Raw genomic sequence first — 15,521 nt, forward strand, 5'->3', positions numbered from 1 at the left:
GTCTTCTAGAGTTTCTCAGAGTTTTTGCCAGGGTTCAGCCTTGTTTAAGTTTCTTAAGGCTTTTAAACACTTGATTAGGTAAACAAATGCTTTAAAATGCATCCAGTTATTTAATTTAATAAATGGATGCATGGTCAGAACAGATCAACTTCCTTCCAAACCTTCTACAGTTATCCATTAGCCCCCCTGCCCAGTCCCAGCTTTTGGCCTGAAAGCACACCTGCATGTATCTGATACAGGCCTGATGGCAGTGGGTTCTACCCTGGTTCCGTCGGAGGAACCAGGAAGTGTTCCCGGGCCCCCTCACCCCTGGAGCCCCTCACCCAGGCTGAAATCAGCCCAGCAAGACTCTTCCACACATTTCTTCACTGTTCGGCCTAAGGACTAAGAAAATCTTGGGAACCTTAGGTCTGGTGCTGAATGCGCTAAGGATTCACTCCCCGAATACCTCCCAGTTGTGCAGAACCACTGTTGCTTATTAGGTCTGGAAGGGACATCAGACAGCCCTGTCTCTCATTTTGTATCTGAGGAAAGGAGGCCAGGCAGGTCCTCCTGATCACAAAGCAAGAAAATAGGAAAATGGGGGCTAGATTCTGGCTCTGAGGGCCCCGCATCCTCTCCCATCCCCTCCAGTTACAGCTGAAGAATTTCTCTTATACACATTTAGAAAGAACAACTTAGTGGGGAGGGGGAGAGGGCTTGAAGCTGCTTTTGCATGTGACATTTTATTGAAACTGAGGAAGCACCAGCAGTCTGCATCATAGAATGAGGTGCTGATGGAGATTGGGAGGTGGGGCACTCAGTCCCTCCCAAACTGCTCCTTCTGTTCCCTGCACTGAAAGCAGCCAGAACCTCTTTTCATTACTAAAGGTCTCCCCTGAGCTACAGAACCTATGAAACCTTTGTCCTCAGTTTAAATACTTAATGGGCACGAGCCATCATCAGGGAGCGAAGGAGGAGATAACCAGGTGCCCGCAAAGGATGGGTTATGGACATGGCCCACATACTCCCCTTCCCTCCATTAATGACACAGTAATCACCAGAGTGGCTACTTTCTTTTCTGTGGGTCCTGTGTTCCCTTCAACAGCATTTTCTATCCCAGAGGCCCCGCGACAGTGGGCCAGAGGTTGGATGGAGATGGGAGGTGAGGGCTGGCTTCCAGCAGAAGGTTTGATGCTGTCCCCGGTCTGTTTCAGGGGAGGTTTGGAAGCAAGAACAAGACAAAAGTCACGTGACTGCCGAGGTGTCGACAGCGTGGGAGGATGCTGGGAGGCCCGCTCTCAGCTCCCCAGCAAATCAGAGCCCCAGGAACCAACGCAAACACTTTCTTGCCTCATTAGCCCAGCTACCTTCTGAGGGAGAACAAGTAAACAGGCCTGGAGGGGAAATTGTGAAACTGACAGAGGAGCAGGAGCCTACAGGACCAGCAGGGGTTGGAAGAGAGAGCCCCCTGCAGGGTCAGAGGGACGAGATGGGGCCACCTCTGCCTGGCTTAGCTGCCAACGGGGCATGCCCCAAATCTTGCCACAACTCCTCTGAGTCCAGCCAGCCAGTCGCCGAAGCGTCCCCCCCGGAAGATGGCAAGGAGACCCCAGAGGTTGGAAGCACAAGGAACACCACGAAAACATGAAGGGGAAAGAGATCGGGCGTGATGACACGTTGACAGCACTGGGGACGGTAAAGAACTAAACCTCAGAACAGTTCACCGAAGTCTCTTTCTCCTAAAACACCCCCAAGCCTGCAAGTGAGGAGGACACAGATCCTGTCGCAAACTGCGAATATTCTGATGATGCCACCACAGTCTGATTTATTAAATGCGGGTCCTCAAGCTTCTCAGTGTCATCTCTTTCTGCTGAAGATGCGCTGCTGTGAACATGGCCAGGCACGGAATAGGGTCGGCCATATGGCTGGTTTTTGGCATCCATCTTTCTGTCAGCATTTGTTTTATTAGACATAAGCTGTTTTTCTATTAGCATTTAAAGTTGTCGATCAAAATTATAGGAAGAGCTTGAAAGGGATGGGGTTTTTAATCAGATCCCTGTCTTTGTAATGTAGAGAAAGGTGTAATTGAGCATAATGGGTCCAGAGGGCGCCCCGCTCCACTCCATCATGTCAGGGCCAGTTGGGCCTCCCAGCGTGGGTGTTCTTGTCAGCCTGCCTGCAGCACTGTCTGTCGTGGCAGCGACTGGCAGGTGGAAAGGGGCTTAAGTGGGCTCAGAAGGTTAGGCTTCCGGTTTGAAATCCACAGCCCCTGTGGAGACCCGTTTGCTGACTGCGAGAGCTGAGTTTTCCAGCCTGTAATTCTAGAGGATTAATCGACCTGGAGTGATGGGGGCGTTGTGGATAAGCAGGGAGGATGGGGACTCCAGTGGTGTTTGATTTTTTGTTTCTGAGATGAGAGCAGAACCTGGAAGTGCTGGTTCTCTCCGCTCAGCCTGGGCTGGTATAGGATTCTATGGTCATGTGGGGTTGAAGCCAATCCAGCTGCTTAGGGCCAAGCCAGTTTCCCCCACCACCCATCACTCTGACAGAGCACTGTGGCTGCCTCCTCTGGAGCACCAGGTACTGGGGTTTTAAAGACAAGGCACTGGGGAGGCTGTAGCTCAGCAGTAGAGCTCATGCTTAGCATGCACGAGGTCCTGGTTTCAATCCCCAGAATCTCCATTAAAAAAAAAAAACTTGAAAAAAAAAAGGCATTACCAAAAATTAAATAAATAAATAAATAAACAAACAAACAAACAAACAAACAAACAAACAAACAAATAAATAAAGACAGAGCTCATGGCCCTAGAGTGGAAAGAAAGGAGAAAACAAAGTAACCTCGTCAGCCTGGGGAGGGGACTGTGGAACCAAGTTCAAGCTCCAAGAGCAGGAAAGCAAAGAGTGGTCACCCCTACCTGCTTCTTTTCTTGGGGATAAAATTAGCTTTTCTAGGCAGCATCTGGCACTGCAGTACATTGAAGGCTCATCAAACGACTGACCTTTCTTTGTGCTGAACTCAGTTCATTTCCCCAGAAAGAACTAATATCAGATCCCAAAGTTTGAAACGCCCCTGAGAACCAGAATCACTCCTTTGAGAGACTCTCCTGCAGGGAAAAGAGAAGCTCCCGAGGTGGGAGAGGTAGAAAATTCAGCAATTCATCCTAAAAATTGGCTGTTTAGACTAGGCTTGTGATCTCAGGTGTGAATCCCACATGCAGGTGGCCAGCCACCCCCCCCCCACCACTTCCCTGCCACATGTCATCTCCTGGCATCGCTCTGACAGCAGGGCAGGACCTGTCACACCTGCTGTCTCGCTCTGAAGGAGGGCAAGGTGCAGACCAGAAGGTCCCATGCCTTGCCAGAAGCACCCTGGGTGGACCTCCAGCTGATTTCTTCCCGCTCACTAGAGGTCACCCCCACTGGCGGAACGTGGGCACACCCGCGTCTGTGCACTCTGGCCCCTGGTGAGCTGGACACACATCGGCCCCTGCCCGCCAGGCCCCAGTGCCCCATTCATCCCTCTGTGCTCCAGCCTCTCCCCTTCCCCAGACCCAAGAAGGTCGCTTCTGTCCAGGAAGGTCACTTCTGCAGCTGCAAAGCTTGCCCCGGCCAGCAGCCATGGAAATAATTTTCCTGCTGCACCAGGCCTAAATTCTCTGCAAATGTTCAGCACTACTGCATACGATGCCAGAGCCACCAAAGGCAAACACAGCCAGATTGAATACAATAATAATAAAAAGAAAAATCTCTCCCTACAGAAGCCTTGGTTTTGACACATAGTTGGCCAGGTGTCCGTCTTGAGGGCCCATTCAACACCTTCTGGAAAGCAGGGCTTGTAGTAAACTTCAACACATTCCATCATGGGCAAGAAAACTGCAGGAAGTCCCAGAGCCTGGGGCTTAGGGCAGGGGGTCATAGGGAGCGATAACCTAAATTCTGTGTGTTCAGTCAGCCTGGGAGGGGGAGGTCTTCTGTTATTAGGTGGAATTGGAGCCAATAAGTTGATCCAGTCACATTTGTAACCTTGACCACGCCCCATACACAGATCTGACACTGTCCCACCTCTGCTATCCTAACCCAACATGATTCTTCTGTTCCACAGACATTAAAAAGAGTTTCAGCAATTACTTATGGTTGTCATTTGTCTTTTTAAGAGTCATTGTGGAAGTGTGCTTTATTCTGTCCCCTACTCTACCAGATAACTCTCAAAAGTAGGGCATTCCAGGGCTGGTTCATTCAAGTAAGTTATCAAGGATCTGGTCTTCCTGCTCTGCTGCCTCAGTGTCAGCTATTCTCTCGTGCTAACAAGTTGGCTGCAACAGCTCCAGCCATCACCTGTTCACACATCTTGTCCACAGGCAGAAGGAAGTTTCTCACCGTGTATGTGTGTGTGTGTGTTTGTGTGTATTTTAAAAGCAGGTAACCCAGTTCTTGTCACATTTCATTGATCAGAATTGCCACATGCCTATGTGACCATGTCACACGCCTGTGTCTAAAACAATCCTTAGTAAGGAAGATGGAATTGTTACTGTTATGGGTTTACGTTCATCAAGATCACCCTCTGAACTGGGCAGGGGTCCTGTCCCTGGAGATGCAGACTCTAAAAGGGTGAACACTAAAACAAAGTCAGGTCTTTGTGTGTAGGGAGTTGGGAGTAGGTTTGAGAAGGCCACCAACAGCATTGTCTCCGCCCCCCACATGTCTGTTCTTGTTTTGTTTTCTTGTTTCTTTGAAAAGTCAGAATATCATGCTACTGAGGAGAGTGGAGTTGGAGGGAGGGGCAATTGTTGTTTGTTGTTTGTTAAGAAAAATACCATCTCATCTCTCCATTTCCCTGGCTTCTTTAGCATCCATCCTGTTTTGTAGCTGGAGTATTCCCTCCTGTGTTTACCTCTTCAAGTGGGTCGGTCCTTCCATTACTTTTCCAGCTCAGTTGCCAGCAGAATGCAGAACAGTCAGGATAAATGAAACAGAGCTGACAGGTCTCTTAATGAAAGCTTGTTTGCACACACTGCACTTCTTGTGATCGCTCTGTACCTGAGAGCCTGTAGGTGTGGATTTTTACATATGAGTGTTTGTCGTTCTTTTAATTAAGGCTGGTGGAAATGGACTGGTTTCTGTAAAGCAGGCATTTCTCGTCCCTAACTCTTCTTGCTGTGCCTCCTCTACCTGCCTTCCTCTCCCCCTCCCCCTTTCTTCTCCTGGAACAGTGATTCCTGAAGCCTCTCTAGCTAGGAGGTCCCAGGTGGCGTTCAGCTCAGTCCCTCCTGGAACCTCCTCCCCGTTAGCAATCTTAAATAGGCTAAATCTGTTTTCCTGTCATTGTTCCTCTTTCTGTGCCCCCATTCCCAAACACACGCCATCATCACGAAGTGAAGTTCTAAAAAAAGGGTTCTGGTACCAGTCATTCATGTGTCGGAGTGAATTTTGGGGTGTGTTATTCCTCCTGGAACCTTTGCACCCCAGTTCGCCATGTGAATTGTTCCAGAAAGAGGTCCAGTCTTCTCCTGAAAGAATTTCGAAGACCAGCTACTTCGTCACTGGGGTTATCTTTTCTGTCCCTTTCGAATTACAGCAAGCCTTTGCTTCTCTCGGTTTTCTGCTCCTCCAAAAGGCTGCAGCTCTTTCCTGGCTGGATCTTGGTACTTTATTTCTCCTTGAAAAAGATCTCTATGTGAGCACCTTCCCTCTCTGCCCTCTGCTTTCACTCTGGAAGCCTCCATTTGAGACAATCTCCCTCCTTAATAATACTGAGGGTAACTTCCCTTCACACGGCTCAGTTAGGATGTCAAAAAGCCAAAGGATGCCCCTCAACTCACTACTTTAATACATTCTTTGTTTTCCAGATGTCGTTCTGAACAGAGAAGAATTTGCAGATCAGAGAGATGCGGTAGAGAGCTCAGCAGTGAATCTAATTAGAAACGAGAAGCAGAAAAGTAAGGAGGCCCCGTCTCCCGATGTTACAGTTGCTCACGAATACAAAGCCGAACAAGTTGATAAAGCATGAAGGCAATTTAAAATGATAGATAGAGATGTGCTGCCTTACGTTTCATATCACCTCTCTACTAAACGAGGCCCTTTTGTTTTTTTTGGATGCGTAGGGAAAGTTTGCATAATACTGGCAAGCATGACTTTCTGGAATCTATATGAACCCAGGAATATATTTTGGGATCTTAGTGGAGGCCAGAGATAGCCTATTAAATTTAAAACAATTGACTTTGGGGGAAAAAAAAGCAAACGACTGCTGTTTTATAGTTTGATTTAAAAAAAGAAGTAACTTCTACTCAGTTGTAGACCTTGCTTTACTGGAGTATAAGACCATCACGTATCATAACTATACCTTTTCTGTTCCCTGAAATTAAAATGTAATTTTCCTGATATAGATGATGAATTCTCTTTATTATTTGCATCATTCCCTCCTCCCCCCTCACCGAAGGCCAAGCCCAGGCTGAGCGTAGCTTCTAGCATATTGTAGCAACTTATCACTTGCAATCTGTCACCTAAAATTATTAGATCATATGGTAGTCATGAAAAAGACGGAGAATGTAAAGGTTTTATGCATTCAGTCAAAAGCGCCAGATCTCAAATCAGTGGGTTTATTTCCTGCAGGCTTTCAAGTTGACCAAAGCACTCACTGATTTGCTCTATTTTCTTACGTTTTTAGTATTTCTGTATATATATGCACTGAAAAGCCCTATTTGGAAAAAAAAATTGACTGCAATTCTGAGAAAAAGCTTATCCTAAACATCTAAAGATAGCATTTCTAATTATTGTCTACATTGTGTTTAAACTATGCAAACTTGAGCATTATTCTCACTTTACCAGCTGTGTCTAGGTAGAGTCATTACATCAAACGCTTCTAATTTTACAAAAAGAAATCAAAACAAGCGTGTGTTTAAGTCTCAGTGACAAATGCAAACCCTGTGAGTCAAACAGGCAAACTGATTAGCAAGCTGGCTGGGAAGTCAAAACAGCAAATATAAGGAGATTAACAAAATAGATCTGGAAAAGGCGAGGAGTAAAAATAGCCTCCAGGGGCCGAGTGGGGTCCCGTGGGCGGGTTGGGTGGCACATATCCGGTTCTGTGCCAAGAACCAGATGCCTGCCCTTAAGGCTGACAGTCTTTCCTTCATCTTGGATCCCCTCCCCGCAAGAGCTGGCATCACAGAATTCATCTCAGCTGGCCTCTTAATGGATGCAGAAATCCTCCTTCCAATCCGGCTTCCTAAGAGGTAGCAGCCTTGCTTTTCCTTGAATCCTTCTGGTTACACAGCCCTCACTACCTTACAAGGTCATCCAATCCATTACTGGGTAGCTATTTTTCTGACTTTTAGCCATTGCTGTTAGGCATGCATCAGATCCTTAGGTCTTCATGGAATGTTACACACTGCTCATGAGTAACACTTGATTTAGTCATCACAACAACCAGATGTGACAGCCTTGTTTTACAGATGAGAGAAGTCAGGCTCAGAGAGATGAAGTGACTTGCTCAGGTCACACAGCTTGTAAATGTGGCTGAGAGAGGGTTCCAAACAGGCCTTTCCACCTGAGCCTGAGCTGTCAACCACCATGCTAATTACATTCCTTGCCCTTACAGTGAACTGTCATTTGTCCTCCTTTTATTTCCTCTCTTTGTTTCTTGGCTCTGAAGCCCCATAGAAGAGTTTATCAGTCCCATTCCCATGCATGGACAGAACAGAAACGGAACGGATCTGTGAGGGTATCTCTTCAATCTGGGGGGTCAAGGGTAGGGAAGAGAGAAACTAAAAACAGAAGGTGCTATGATCTGAATGTTTGTGTTCCCCCCAAATTCACATGTTGAAATCCTAACCCCCAAATATGATAGTATTAGAAGGTGGGACCTTTGGCAGAGGGTCCCAAAGTCATGAAGGGGGAGCCCTCGTAAGTCAGATTAGTGCCTTTAAAAAGGCTTGAAAGAAATCGCTCACCTCTTCTAACATGTGAGAACACAGCAAAAAGGTACGGGCTATGAGTCCCAAAGAGGGCTCTCACCTGACCATGCTGGTACCCTGATCTTGGACTCCCAGCCTCCAGAACTGTGAGAAATAAATTTCTATTGTTTGTAAGCCACCTGGTCTGCAGCATTTTGGGATAGCAGCTCGAACGGACCTAGATAGTAGATAAGTGATGAGAAGCACCAGCCTCTTTCTGAAACATAAGCCCCACTTCCCTTGATGACCCTAAACTACCCTGTAACCTGGGCAGCAGAGCTGAAGATGGGGTGTTCGGCCTGTTCTCCCTCTCCGTCGTGTGTTTCGATGTAATTGCTGCCTCGTTTTCGCAATTTATAATTGTGGGGATAGGCAAATGCGTTTATTTGCAATCAGGATATTTAAACACTTGGTTTGCTAATTCCTTCTCAGTGCTGACCTGTACAGTTTCAAGTTAATATCTCAAACTGTTACCAAATCAAACGAGTCTACTTGGCTGAGGGCGGTAAAGCCAATCTACTGACACCAGGTTGTGGCAAAGAAAAGTGCAGCGTTTACTGCAAGGTGCCCAATGTGGGGCAAGGCAAGGAGAACGGGCAGCTCATCTTCAAAAGATCCCAACTCCTTGATGGCTTTCAGGGGAAGATTTTTACAGTTAAGGTGAGGAAGGGGGGTCACGGGGTGAGTGGTCATCTCATGTACATACTTCTGGTAGGTTGATAGTGAGGTGATAGGGTGATGTGGAAATCTCCATCATCAACCTTCTGGTTCCAAATGGTCCAGGGTCTACATGCTTGAGGTCAGCATGCTGTTAACTTTTTTCACCTGGCGGGGGCTTAGTATCTGCAAAACAACTCAAAGAATATTATCTATAGCCCCTGAGGAGGAACTAAAGGTCCTTAATTTTGTTTGATGACTGAAGTATTATTATTTTGTCTTGCTTGGCTCTTTTCCTTCGTTTCTGCACCTTCTCACTTCTCTGATTAAATTTGCTCTTTGGAACTTGAGGAACATCTAGGAGGCTAATGGTTTTCCATAAACCAGAGGATGGGAACACGAGGGGTCCACGAAGAAGGCCCCACAGAGTCCTGCTCAGTTTCAAAACCATTGAGAACCAGTTGGTGGAGCAAATTCACCAGGCAATAGCCTTTCTTCTCAGTTGTCACTTGGGTTCAAGGGAAGGTTTTTAAATAACACATTAGTCCTGTAAAAGGTAAAAATAACCACTGGGGATGGGTTTCTGGCTAAGGTTCAGTTTGACTCACTGCCTTAAAAGTCTGAGGAACCAGGGTGGCAAAACCTGGAGAGGCTGGAAAGTGAGTCTGCCCCAGGTGACTGAAAAGCTCTCATGGGCACTTCTAGTCAGTATATAAAAGCGAACACACAAGACTGCTCTAGTCTGTGAATAGAGAATAATTTTCAAAAAGAGAGGCAGAACCTTCATTTAGCCTTAATCAAAACCAACCTGCCTTTGGACCCCACTGCTTCCAACTCACTTTCATGCCAAGAAGTCAAGAAGAGCATTGCCCTGGTTGTGGAGATACCAACCCCTGTAACTTGCCCAGGGACACTGCCTCACTGGCCCTGTCTCTGCCATTCGGGAAGTGGGCCCAGAGGCTTCGCACAGAGGCCGATGTGGGAGGCCACGGGACCCCAGGGAGTTGGTGCTCACCTCGTGCCTGGCCAGTGGCTCCAGCCTTAGAATTACTGGGAAGCTTGTTGCAAACAGATTCTCTCCTCTCCCTTTGGATTTCACAGCTCTGGGATATAGCCCAGGAAGCTGTTTGTTTTGTTTTTTTTTCTTTTCACTTCCCTGGGTGATCCTGGTTTCCTCCACCTTGCAAGCCACACCCAAGGGCATGACAGTGACTAAACATTTCAGCCAGTGGAGCTGGGGAGGAGAGAAGGAGAGATCTGGTAGGAATTTGGGAAATACCTTCATCATTTGCAAAATTGCTGAGCAGGGAGACAAGCCTCAAACCAGCCAAAAAAGTAACCAAAGCCCCCATGCAGTACTGAATTGCTGAGCTTTTAATGTGCAACACGAAGACTGTCAAACAGCCCCCAAAGGAGCAGCTCTCCGGGGCAGGGGTGGGGGGAATAGCTGGAGACACTGGGCAGGGGCTCCTAAGTGCAGGCTGCACATGCTGGGGGTGGGAGTGCTGGGCAAGCCCAGGAGGGGGTCTCCGAGCGGGAGTGGGGGTGGGGGGTGTCAGGGTGGAAAGGGACCCCAGGGAGTCTGGAAGACCCTCAGGGTAAATGGGAGTATTTCAGTATCTCTGGGGGTCCTCAGAACTCAGGGTGCCCTCAGGATGAAAGAGGCTGTCTCAGCACATGGTTGGAGACCTCAAGGTGGAAGGGATTTGGGGGGATCTCAGCCATGGCAGAAGTGGTACCTCTGATGGAGAGTGTCTCTGGCAGCAGGAGAAAAATCAAGATGGGGGTGGGGAGGGGGACTTGGGTCACATGGAGGGGATCTTGGACTCTTGCAGAGGTGTCAGGGTGTAGAGGGTCAGGGGGTTTTTGGAGTGGTATCAAGGCATAGAGGGATCCTGGGACAGACAGAGGAGGTCCTGGGTCACACGGAGGGCATCTCGGGCGCTTGGAGGGGTGCCAGGGTGTGGAGGGGATTCCAGAGAGCACGGAGGGGTCTCAGGTGCTTGCGGGCCGTCAGGGCACAGAAGGGATCCTGGGGTCCCTAGAGAAGGGCCTGGGGCACATGGAGGGGATCCCGGATGCCTGGAGGGGTGCCGGGGCTTGGAGGGGGTCCCGGGGCAGGTGGAGGGGGCTCTGCGGCCGCGGCGGGAGGGCGCTCAGCTGGCCTTGCACTCGCTCTCGCGCCGCCGCTTCTTGTGCTCGGCGTGCTCCTGCGCCTGGCGCGCCCAGGGCCCGGGCCCGCACAGCCCCACCACGCAGCAGGCCAGCCGGCGGCCCGCGTTGCCGTTCTCCACGCTGGCCTGGTTGCCGCCGCGGCCCAGGTCATCCTCGCCCTCGTGGACCACCACGGCGCGGCCCACGATGGCGTGCGGCCCGCAGAGCGAGGCGTTCAGGCCGGAGCGGTACTTCCAGAGCTGGCCGTCGCGCACGGCGAAGTTGCCGAAGTCGCCCGGGTGCTGCGGGTGCGGCACCCCCAGCGGGTTGTAGTGCGGCCCGGTGGCGTCGCAGCCCTGGGTCAAGTCCCCGAACTGGTGCACGTGGATGGCGCGGCTGGTGACGTTGGGCTCGGTCGGGAAGCCCTCCAGGTGGAAGAAGGCCTCGAGCAGGGCGCCGGGCCGGAGCTGCCGGAAGAGCACGAGGCCCCTCACCCGGGGCTGCGCCGCGGCCAGCGCGGCCGACGGCAGCACGCGGCAGGCGGCGTGCAGCGCAGCATCTTGGCCACCCGCCGCCCGCCGCTGCTTCATCTCCTGCCAGATCTCCGTCACTTTGGCGTGCATGTCGCGGATCTGCTCCTCCATGCCGAAGCCGGGCTCCTGCGGGTCTGGGTTGGTCCAGGCTTCCGAGGCGTGTGTCGCCATGAGCAGGTAGGCACACAGCAGCGCCAGCATGGCTGGAGTCGGGCACCTGCGGGCACCCGAAGGGGGTGGGGGCAGAGCGAGACTTAGTCACTGGAAACCTGAAATCCCAGGGACCCTGGTGTCCTTGAATCCAACCTCCCCTCTCCCCACCAGGGGGCTTCCTTGCCCAGCGTGCTTTTGTTCTTTCGGCCCCTGTCTCTCCAGGGCCTGCTGTGTTCCAGGAACTGTATTCGTTGCTGTGGTGGTAAAGATAAATGAGACATAATCCCAGAAAATTCACAGGAGTCTTCCTGAGCCACAGATCTGAGCAAGGACCTCCCAAGCCCCATCTCCGTAGCATGGGGATTCTCAGGACAGTTTGCCCAGGGGTAGGGCTTGTCTCCAGATACATGAGGGAGGCTCTCATGGCCCTTCCAGATCTCCCTCTCCTCGTCTCTGCCCCTCATCTCTGCCCCCCTCCCTCTGCATCCTCTCTTGCAGGCATGGGTGAGGCTTGCTGCCCCTGCCTACTTGCATTTCTTGTGCCTCTTCTCTAAAGTGCCCTACCCCTCTTCCCTGTCATGCTCTGTAAACTTGAAGCCAGAAACTAAGTTTTATTCATCAGTATCCCCAGCATCTGGGCTTGCATCTGGCAGCAGGAGACATTTAATATGTAAATGTTGAATGAGGAGTTCACTGAGAGACAGACATGTCATCAAATCATTCCAGTGCCATCCTGTGATTGAAGATGGAGCGTTGTACTAGGAAAGGACAGAGTAAGTAGTGCCCATCTCCCTGGGAGACTCCAGGAGGGCTTCCCAGAGGAGGTGACTTTTGAGGGTCTCACAAGACAAGTAGCAGTTTTTCAGCCAAGCCAGGTCAGAAGCCCATTTCAGGCAAGAGTCACAACTGGCTGTGAAAGGACACAGTTCATTTTGTGGGTGGGGGAAATTCAGTGTGGCTGGAACATGGCCTGTGCCTCCAGGGAGGACTCAAGGCTGAAGAGAAAACTTTGAGCCAGGGATTGAGGAGCTGGGTTTGCTGTGCTAAGGTGTGTGGCTATTAGCCAGAAGGCTAGTGCTGGTGGAAGTTTCTAAGCAGAAGAGTGAGTGTTGAGATAGTTTTTAGTTTATTAACTCTGGAGAAAGTTTGAGCTGGACTTCAGGGATGGAGAGGACAGTGAGAAGGAGTGGGAATAGCCTAGGGAGAAATAGAGACACAGAGGAGAAATACAGGCAAAAGGAGGTACTTTAAGAGGCAGTAGCAACAGTTCAGACCAAAAAAGATGAAGGCTTTTCCTGAGATGGAAGAAAAGATAGAGGAGGGCATGGGTTCAGGAGACATCTTGGCTAGCACTGGCAGCAGGGAAGAGGAACTGAGGATGACTGAGTTCCCAGCAAGAGAGACTGGCTGGCTGGATGGTGGTACCAGGCCCCGAGAAGAAGGGAGAGAGGGCGAATTCGGCCTGAGCCTGCAGAGGACAAGATGCTGGTGACTGCCCAGGTGAGATGTTCAGCAGATGGCTGGAAACAAGGGTTCTGGTGCTTGGAAGGAGCAGTGGCTGGAAGGGGTTCTCAGTGTTGGCTGCACATCAGATTCTGGTTCTTACAAATCAGGCACCCAGGCCTCACCCTAAGGGATTCTGATTCAGTGGGCATGAATTGTTTTGTTTTGTTTTTTTAAAGCTCCATCAAAGATTCTGGGACCCAACCATAGAATCAGTCACATAAACTGACTGTAACATCATGGGGGAAGTTACTGACTCTCTCTTGGCTGTAAAACAAGGCTGATAATACCACCGAGGGCCACTGGGAGGATTAAATGAGATATGATACGCTAGGCTATTTTCCCATTTTAAAGTCTGTCCACAGGGATCAACACTGCCTCCAAGGGACTGGTTTAAGGATCAATTGCACTTTCAAAGGCCTTCTCCAGTCCCAAAGCAGGTGCTATTTTAAAATTAGATTCTGAGGTTGAGTGTTTATTCTTTCCATAACCATTACAGAAAGGCAGTCTAGTATGGTGATTAAGAGAATGGAATCCGAAACTTACTGGCTGGATCTGAAGCCTGACTGCCACTCAGTCTCTAAGGGTTAGCTGAATTGCTATTTTCACTTCAGAGCAGCAGAGAAAACGCTGGACTGCAGACTCAAGTTGGGCTCTCTCCCTCCTCTCTGGGCCTCAGTTTTCTTACCTGCAAATAGAGGTAACAATACTTCCCTTAGAGACTTGCTGTGAGGCTTAAAAGACACAATTAGAATTGCTGATATTCGGTGAAGACAAGGGCAGGCACTATTAAAAGCACTTTGCATATGTTAATTCATGTAAGCCTCACAAAAACCCTATAGGATGGGTGTTACCTTTATCCCCATTCTATTGTGTGGGAAACTGAGGCACCGAGATGAGGGGCAAGACCCTAGGCAAGGGTCTTGCCCGAGAGCTTATATATTCAATAATGGCTGAGGGCAAGATTTGAAAGTGTGTGGTCTGTTTACCTAAGGCACTTAGCCCAGAGCCTGGTATGTAGAAAATTCTCAGTTAATGGCTGCTCTTAGTAAGAAACTGCTGATAGATTTCAGGACCTGAAAGCTGAAAGATGCTGTTGAAGCCGTGGGAGGAGGACGTAGCCAGGAAAGGCTCCGGAAAGGAGTGACAGGTAGGGGGAGAAGTCTAGAAAGTGACCTCAAAGGAACCACCTCTGATGTAGCCTGGTTACTATGGTGAAGCCCCAAGGAGTGGGTGCAGGAAGAAGGGGACCAACCCTGAGGCCAGACCTTGGCCTCAAGCTCTCCATCATCATCAAGTGACCATCCCCCTCCTTCTGAGCTGGTCCTGCCCTTCAGGAGGGCTCTGCCAATTGGAAGATTTTTTTCTTAAAAACATAGAGCAAAAACAGATTGTTTTGGATGTGGCCATTCTTTTGAAGAGTGATTGGGTATTAATTAACACTTGAAGGAGAAATTGTCCTCTTAACAAAAAGCAAATTCTTCTTGGATCCCGAACCAGGGGAAGTCCTGACTCCTTGGGTCTTAAACTTTCCCTTCGCGTCCTGGAGGCCAGCCTGCAGAAGGCTCACCCTTCCCACACAGTCTCCCACTTAGTTTGAGCTGTGCATGGCCAAGTGGCTTTTTTGAAGGCTTCACTGGTCCGGAGGTGGGGAGGCCAAGGTTATCACAGCACAAAGACAATGCAAGCCACCAAGCCGGTGCCTCCTTCCTGGGTCTGGGTTTGGGAAGACTGCACACCCCTGAAGGCTCTGGGAGGTTCTAATGCCAGGGCTCTCTCTGAGAAGGGCCCTGACTGCAACCCTAAGTCAGCCAGCCCCACCCCCCACCCCCGTGTGCCTCTCCTAAACAGGTGGCTTTTCCAAGCCACCCACGCCAAGCAACATCCAGAGAAGCCTCCTTCCTCACTCTTATCTCTAACCTGAGGACACCAGAGTCCTCTCGGACTGGCCTTGTTAGATCCCAGAACAGTCACTTTCTCCCCGGTTGCCTGCCTCACCTCTCTCCCTACCTCCCCACTCCTCCCCTTCAGAGCAGCTGGGCCCGGTCATGAAGTGTGTTTCTCTCCCCAGAAGATGAACAAATACTCTTCCAAGAAGAGGTCGGATGCCCCGCCCCAGGAGCAGACTCAGTAAGCAGGCTCTGAGAAGCATGAAATGAACCTCGACTTGGCACCCACCTTTCCAGCTCTTCCAAGAGAGCTTTTCCTCCTGAGAAATGGGGAGCAGCACCCTGCCGCAGGTCGCAGGAATGTGGGCAGACTCCCGGCTGTTTGTGGCCGCGCAGGGAAGCAGCGGGAGGAGTGGTCACCGCGAGGAAAGAAGGTCATTGGGCCGGCTTAGGGAGGGGAGCAGGCCGGGCGGGCCTTGCTGAATTGCCTCACCTCTTCCAGCTCTGCCCCCTCCTCCCCCCACCTCAGTTCCCTGGCCCAGTATTCCTTTTCGTGACTTCACTGATTCGTGCAGACGTAGCAAGTGACCTTCAGGGTGCAGCAAGGGAATAAAAAGTCGACAAAAAATAGCCTGTTTGGAGAGGTGTACAATGGCCTCTTTTCTTGAGAGGCCTTTTGCTCTCCCCTGATTTCCTCA

General features: G+C 50.1%; 2 protein-coding genes across 7 annotated transcripts in view; one reads left to right on the forward strand and one right to left on the reverse strand.

Moving 5' to 3' along the window:
* Nucleotides 1–6,362, forward strand: part of CCDC149 (coiled-coil domain containing 149) — a 96,491-nt gene extending 90,129 nt beyond the window's left edge. For 4 of the 5 annotated variants that reach the window (XM_072945639.1, XM_072945632.1, XM_072945640.1 and 1 more), the window contains exon 12: nucleotides 1,197–1,828. In XM_072945639.1, the coding sequence (XP_072801740.1) occupies nucleotides 1,197–1,630 (434 nt within the window). In that variant the 3' untranslated portion in view covers nucleotides 1,631–1,828. Of the gene's footprint in view, nucleotides 1–1,196; nucleotides 1,829–5,828 lie in introns of those variants that run through there. The other variant, XM_072945650.1, reaches the window with a different exon arrangement.
* A 3,580-nt stretch (nucleotides 6,363–9,942) lies between these two features.
* Nucleotides 9,943–15,242, reverse strand: SOD3 (superoxide dismutase 3). Of its 2 annotated transcripts, XM_072945667.1 has the most exons (3): nucleotides 15,113–15,242; nucleotides 13,481–13,622; nucleotides 9,943–11,495 (listed from the first exon to the last, which is right to left on the reverse strand). In XM_072945667.1, the coding sequence occupies exon 3, from the start codon at nucleotides 11,477–11,479 to the stop codon at nucleotides 10,748–10,750; it is 732 nt and encodes a 243-aa protein (XP_072801768.1). In that variant the 5' UTR covers nucleotides 11,480–11,495; nucleotides 13,481–13,622; nucleotides 15,113–15,242; the 3' UTR covers nucleotides 9,943–10,747. The 2 variants fall into 2 exon arrangements, with proteins under 2 accessions (XP_072801768.1, XP_072801774.1); XM_072945673.1 differs by lacking the exon at nucleotides 13,481–13,622 and having other exon boundaries at nucleotides 15,113–15,232.
* Between the last annotated feature and the right edge of the window lie 279 nt (nucleotides 15,243–15,521).

This window comes from Vicugna pacos, chromosome 2 (genome assembly GCF_048564905.1).
Source record: "Vicugna pacos chromosome 2, VicPac4, whole genome shotgun sequence".
Classification (NCBI taxonomy): Eukaryota; Metazoa; Chordata; class Mammalia; order Artiodactyla; family Camelidae; genus Vicugna; species Vicugna pacos.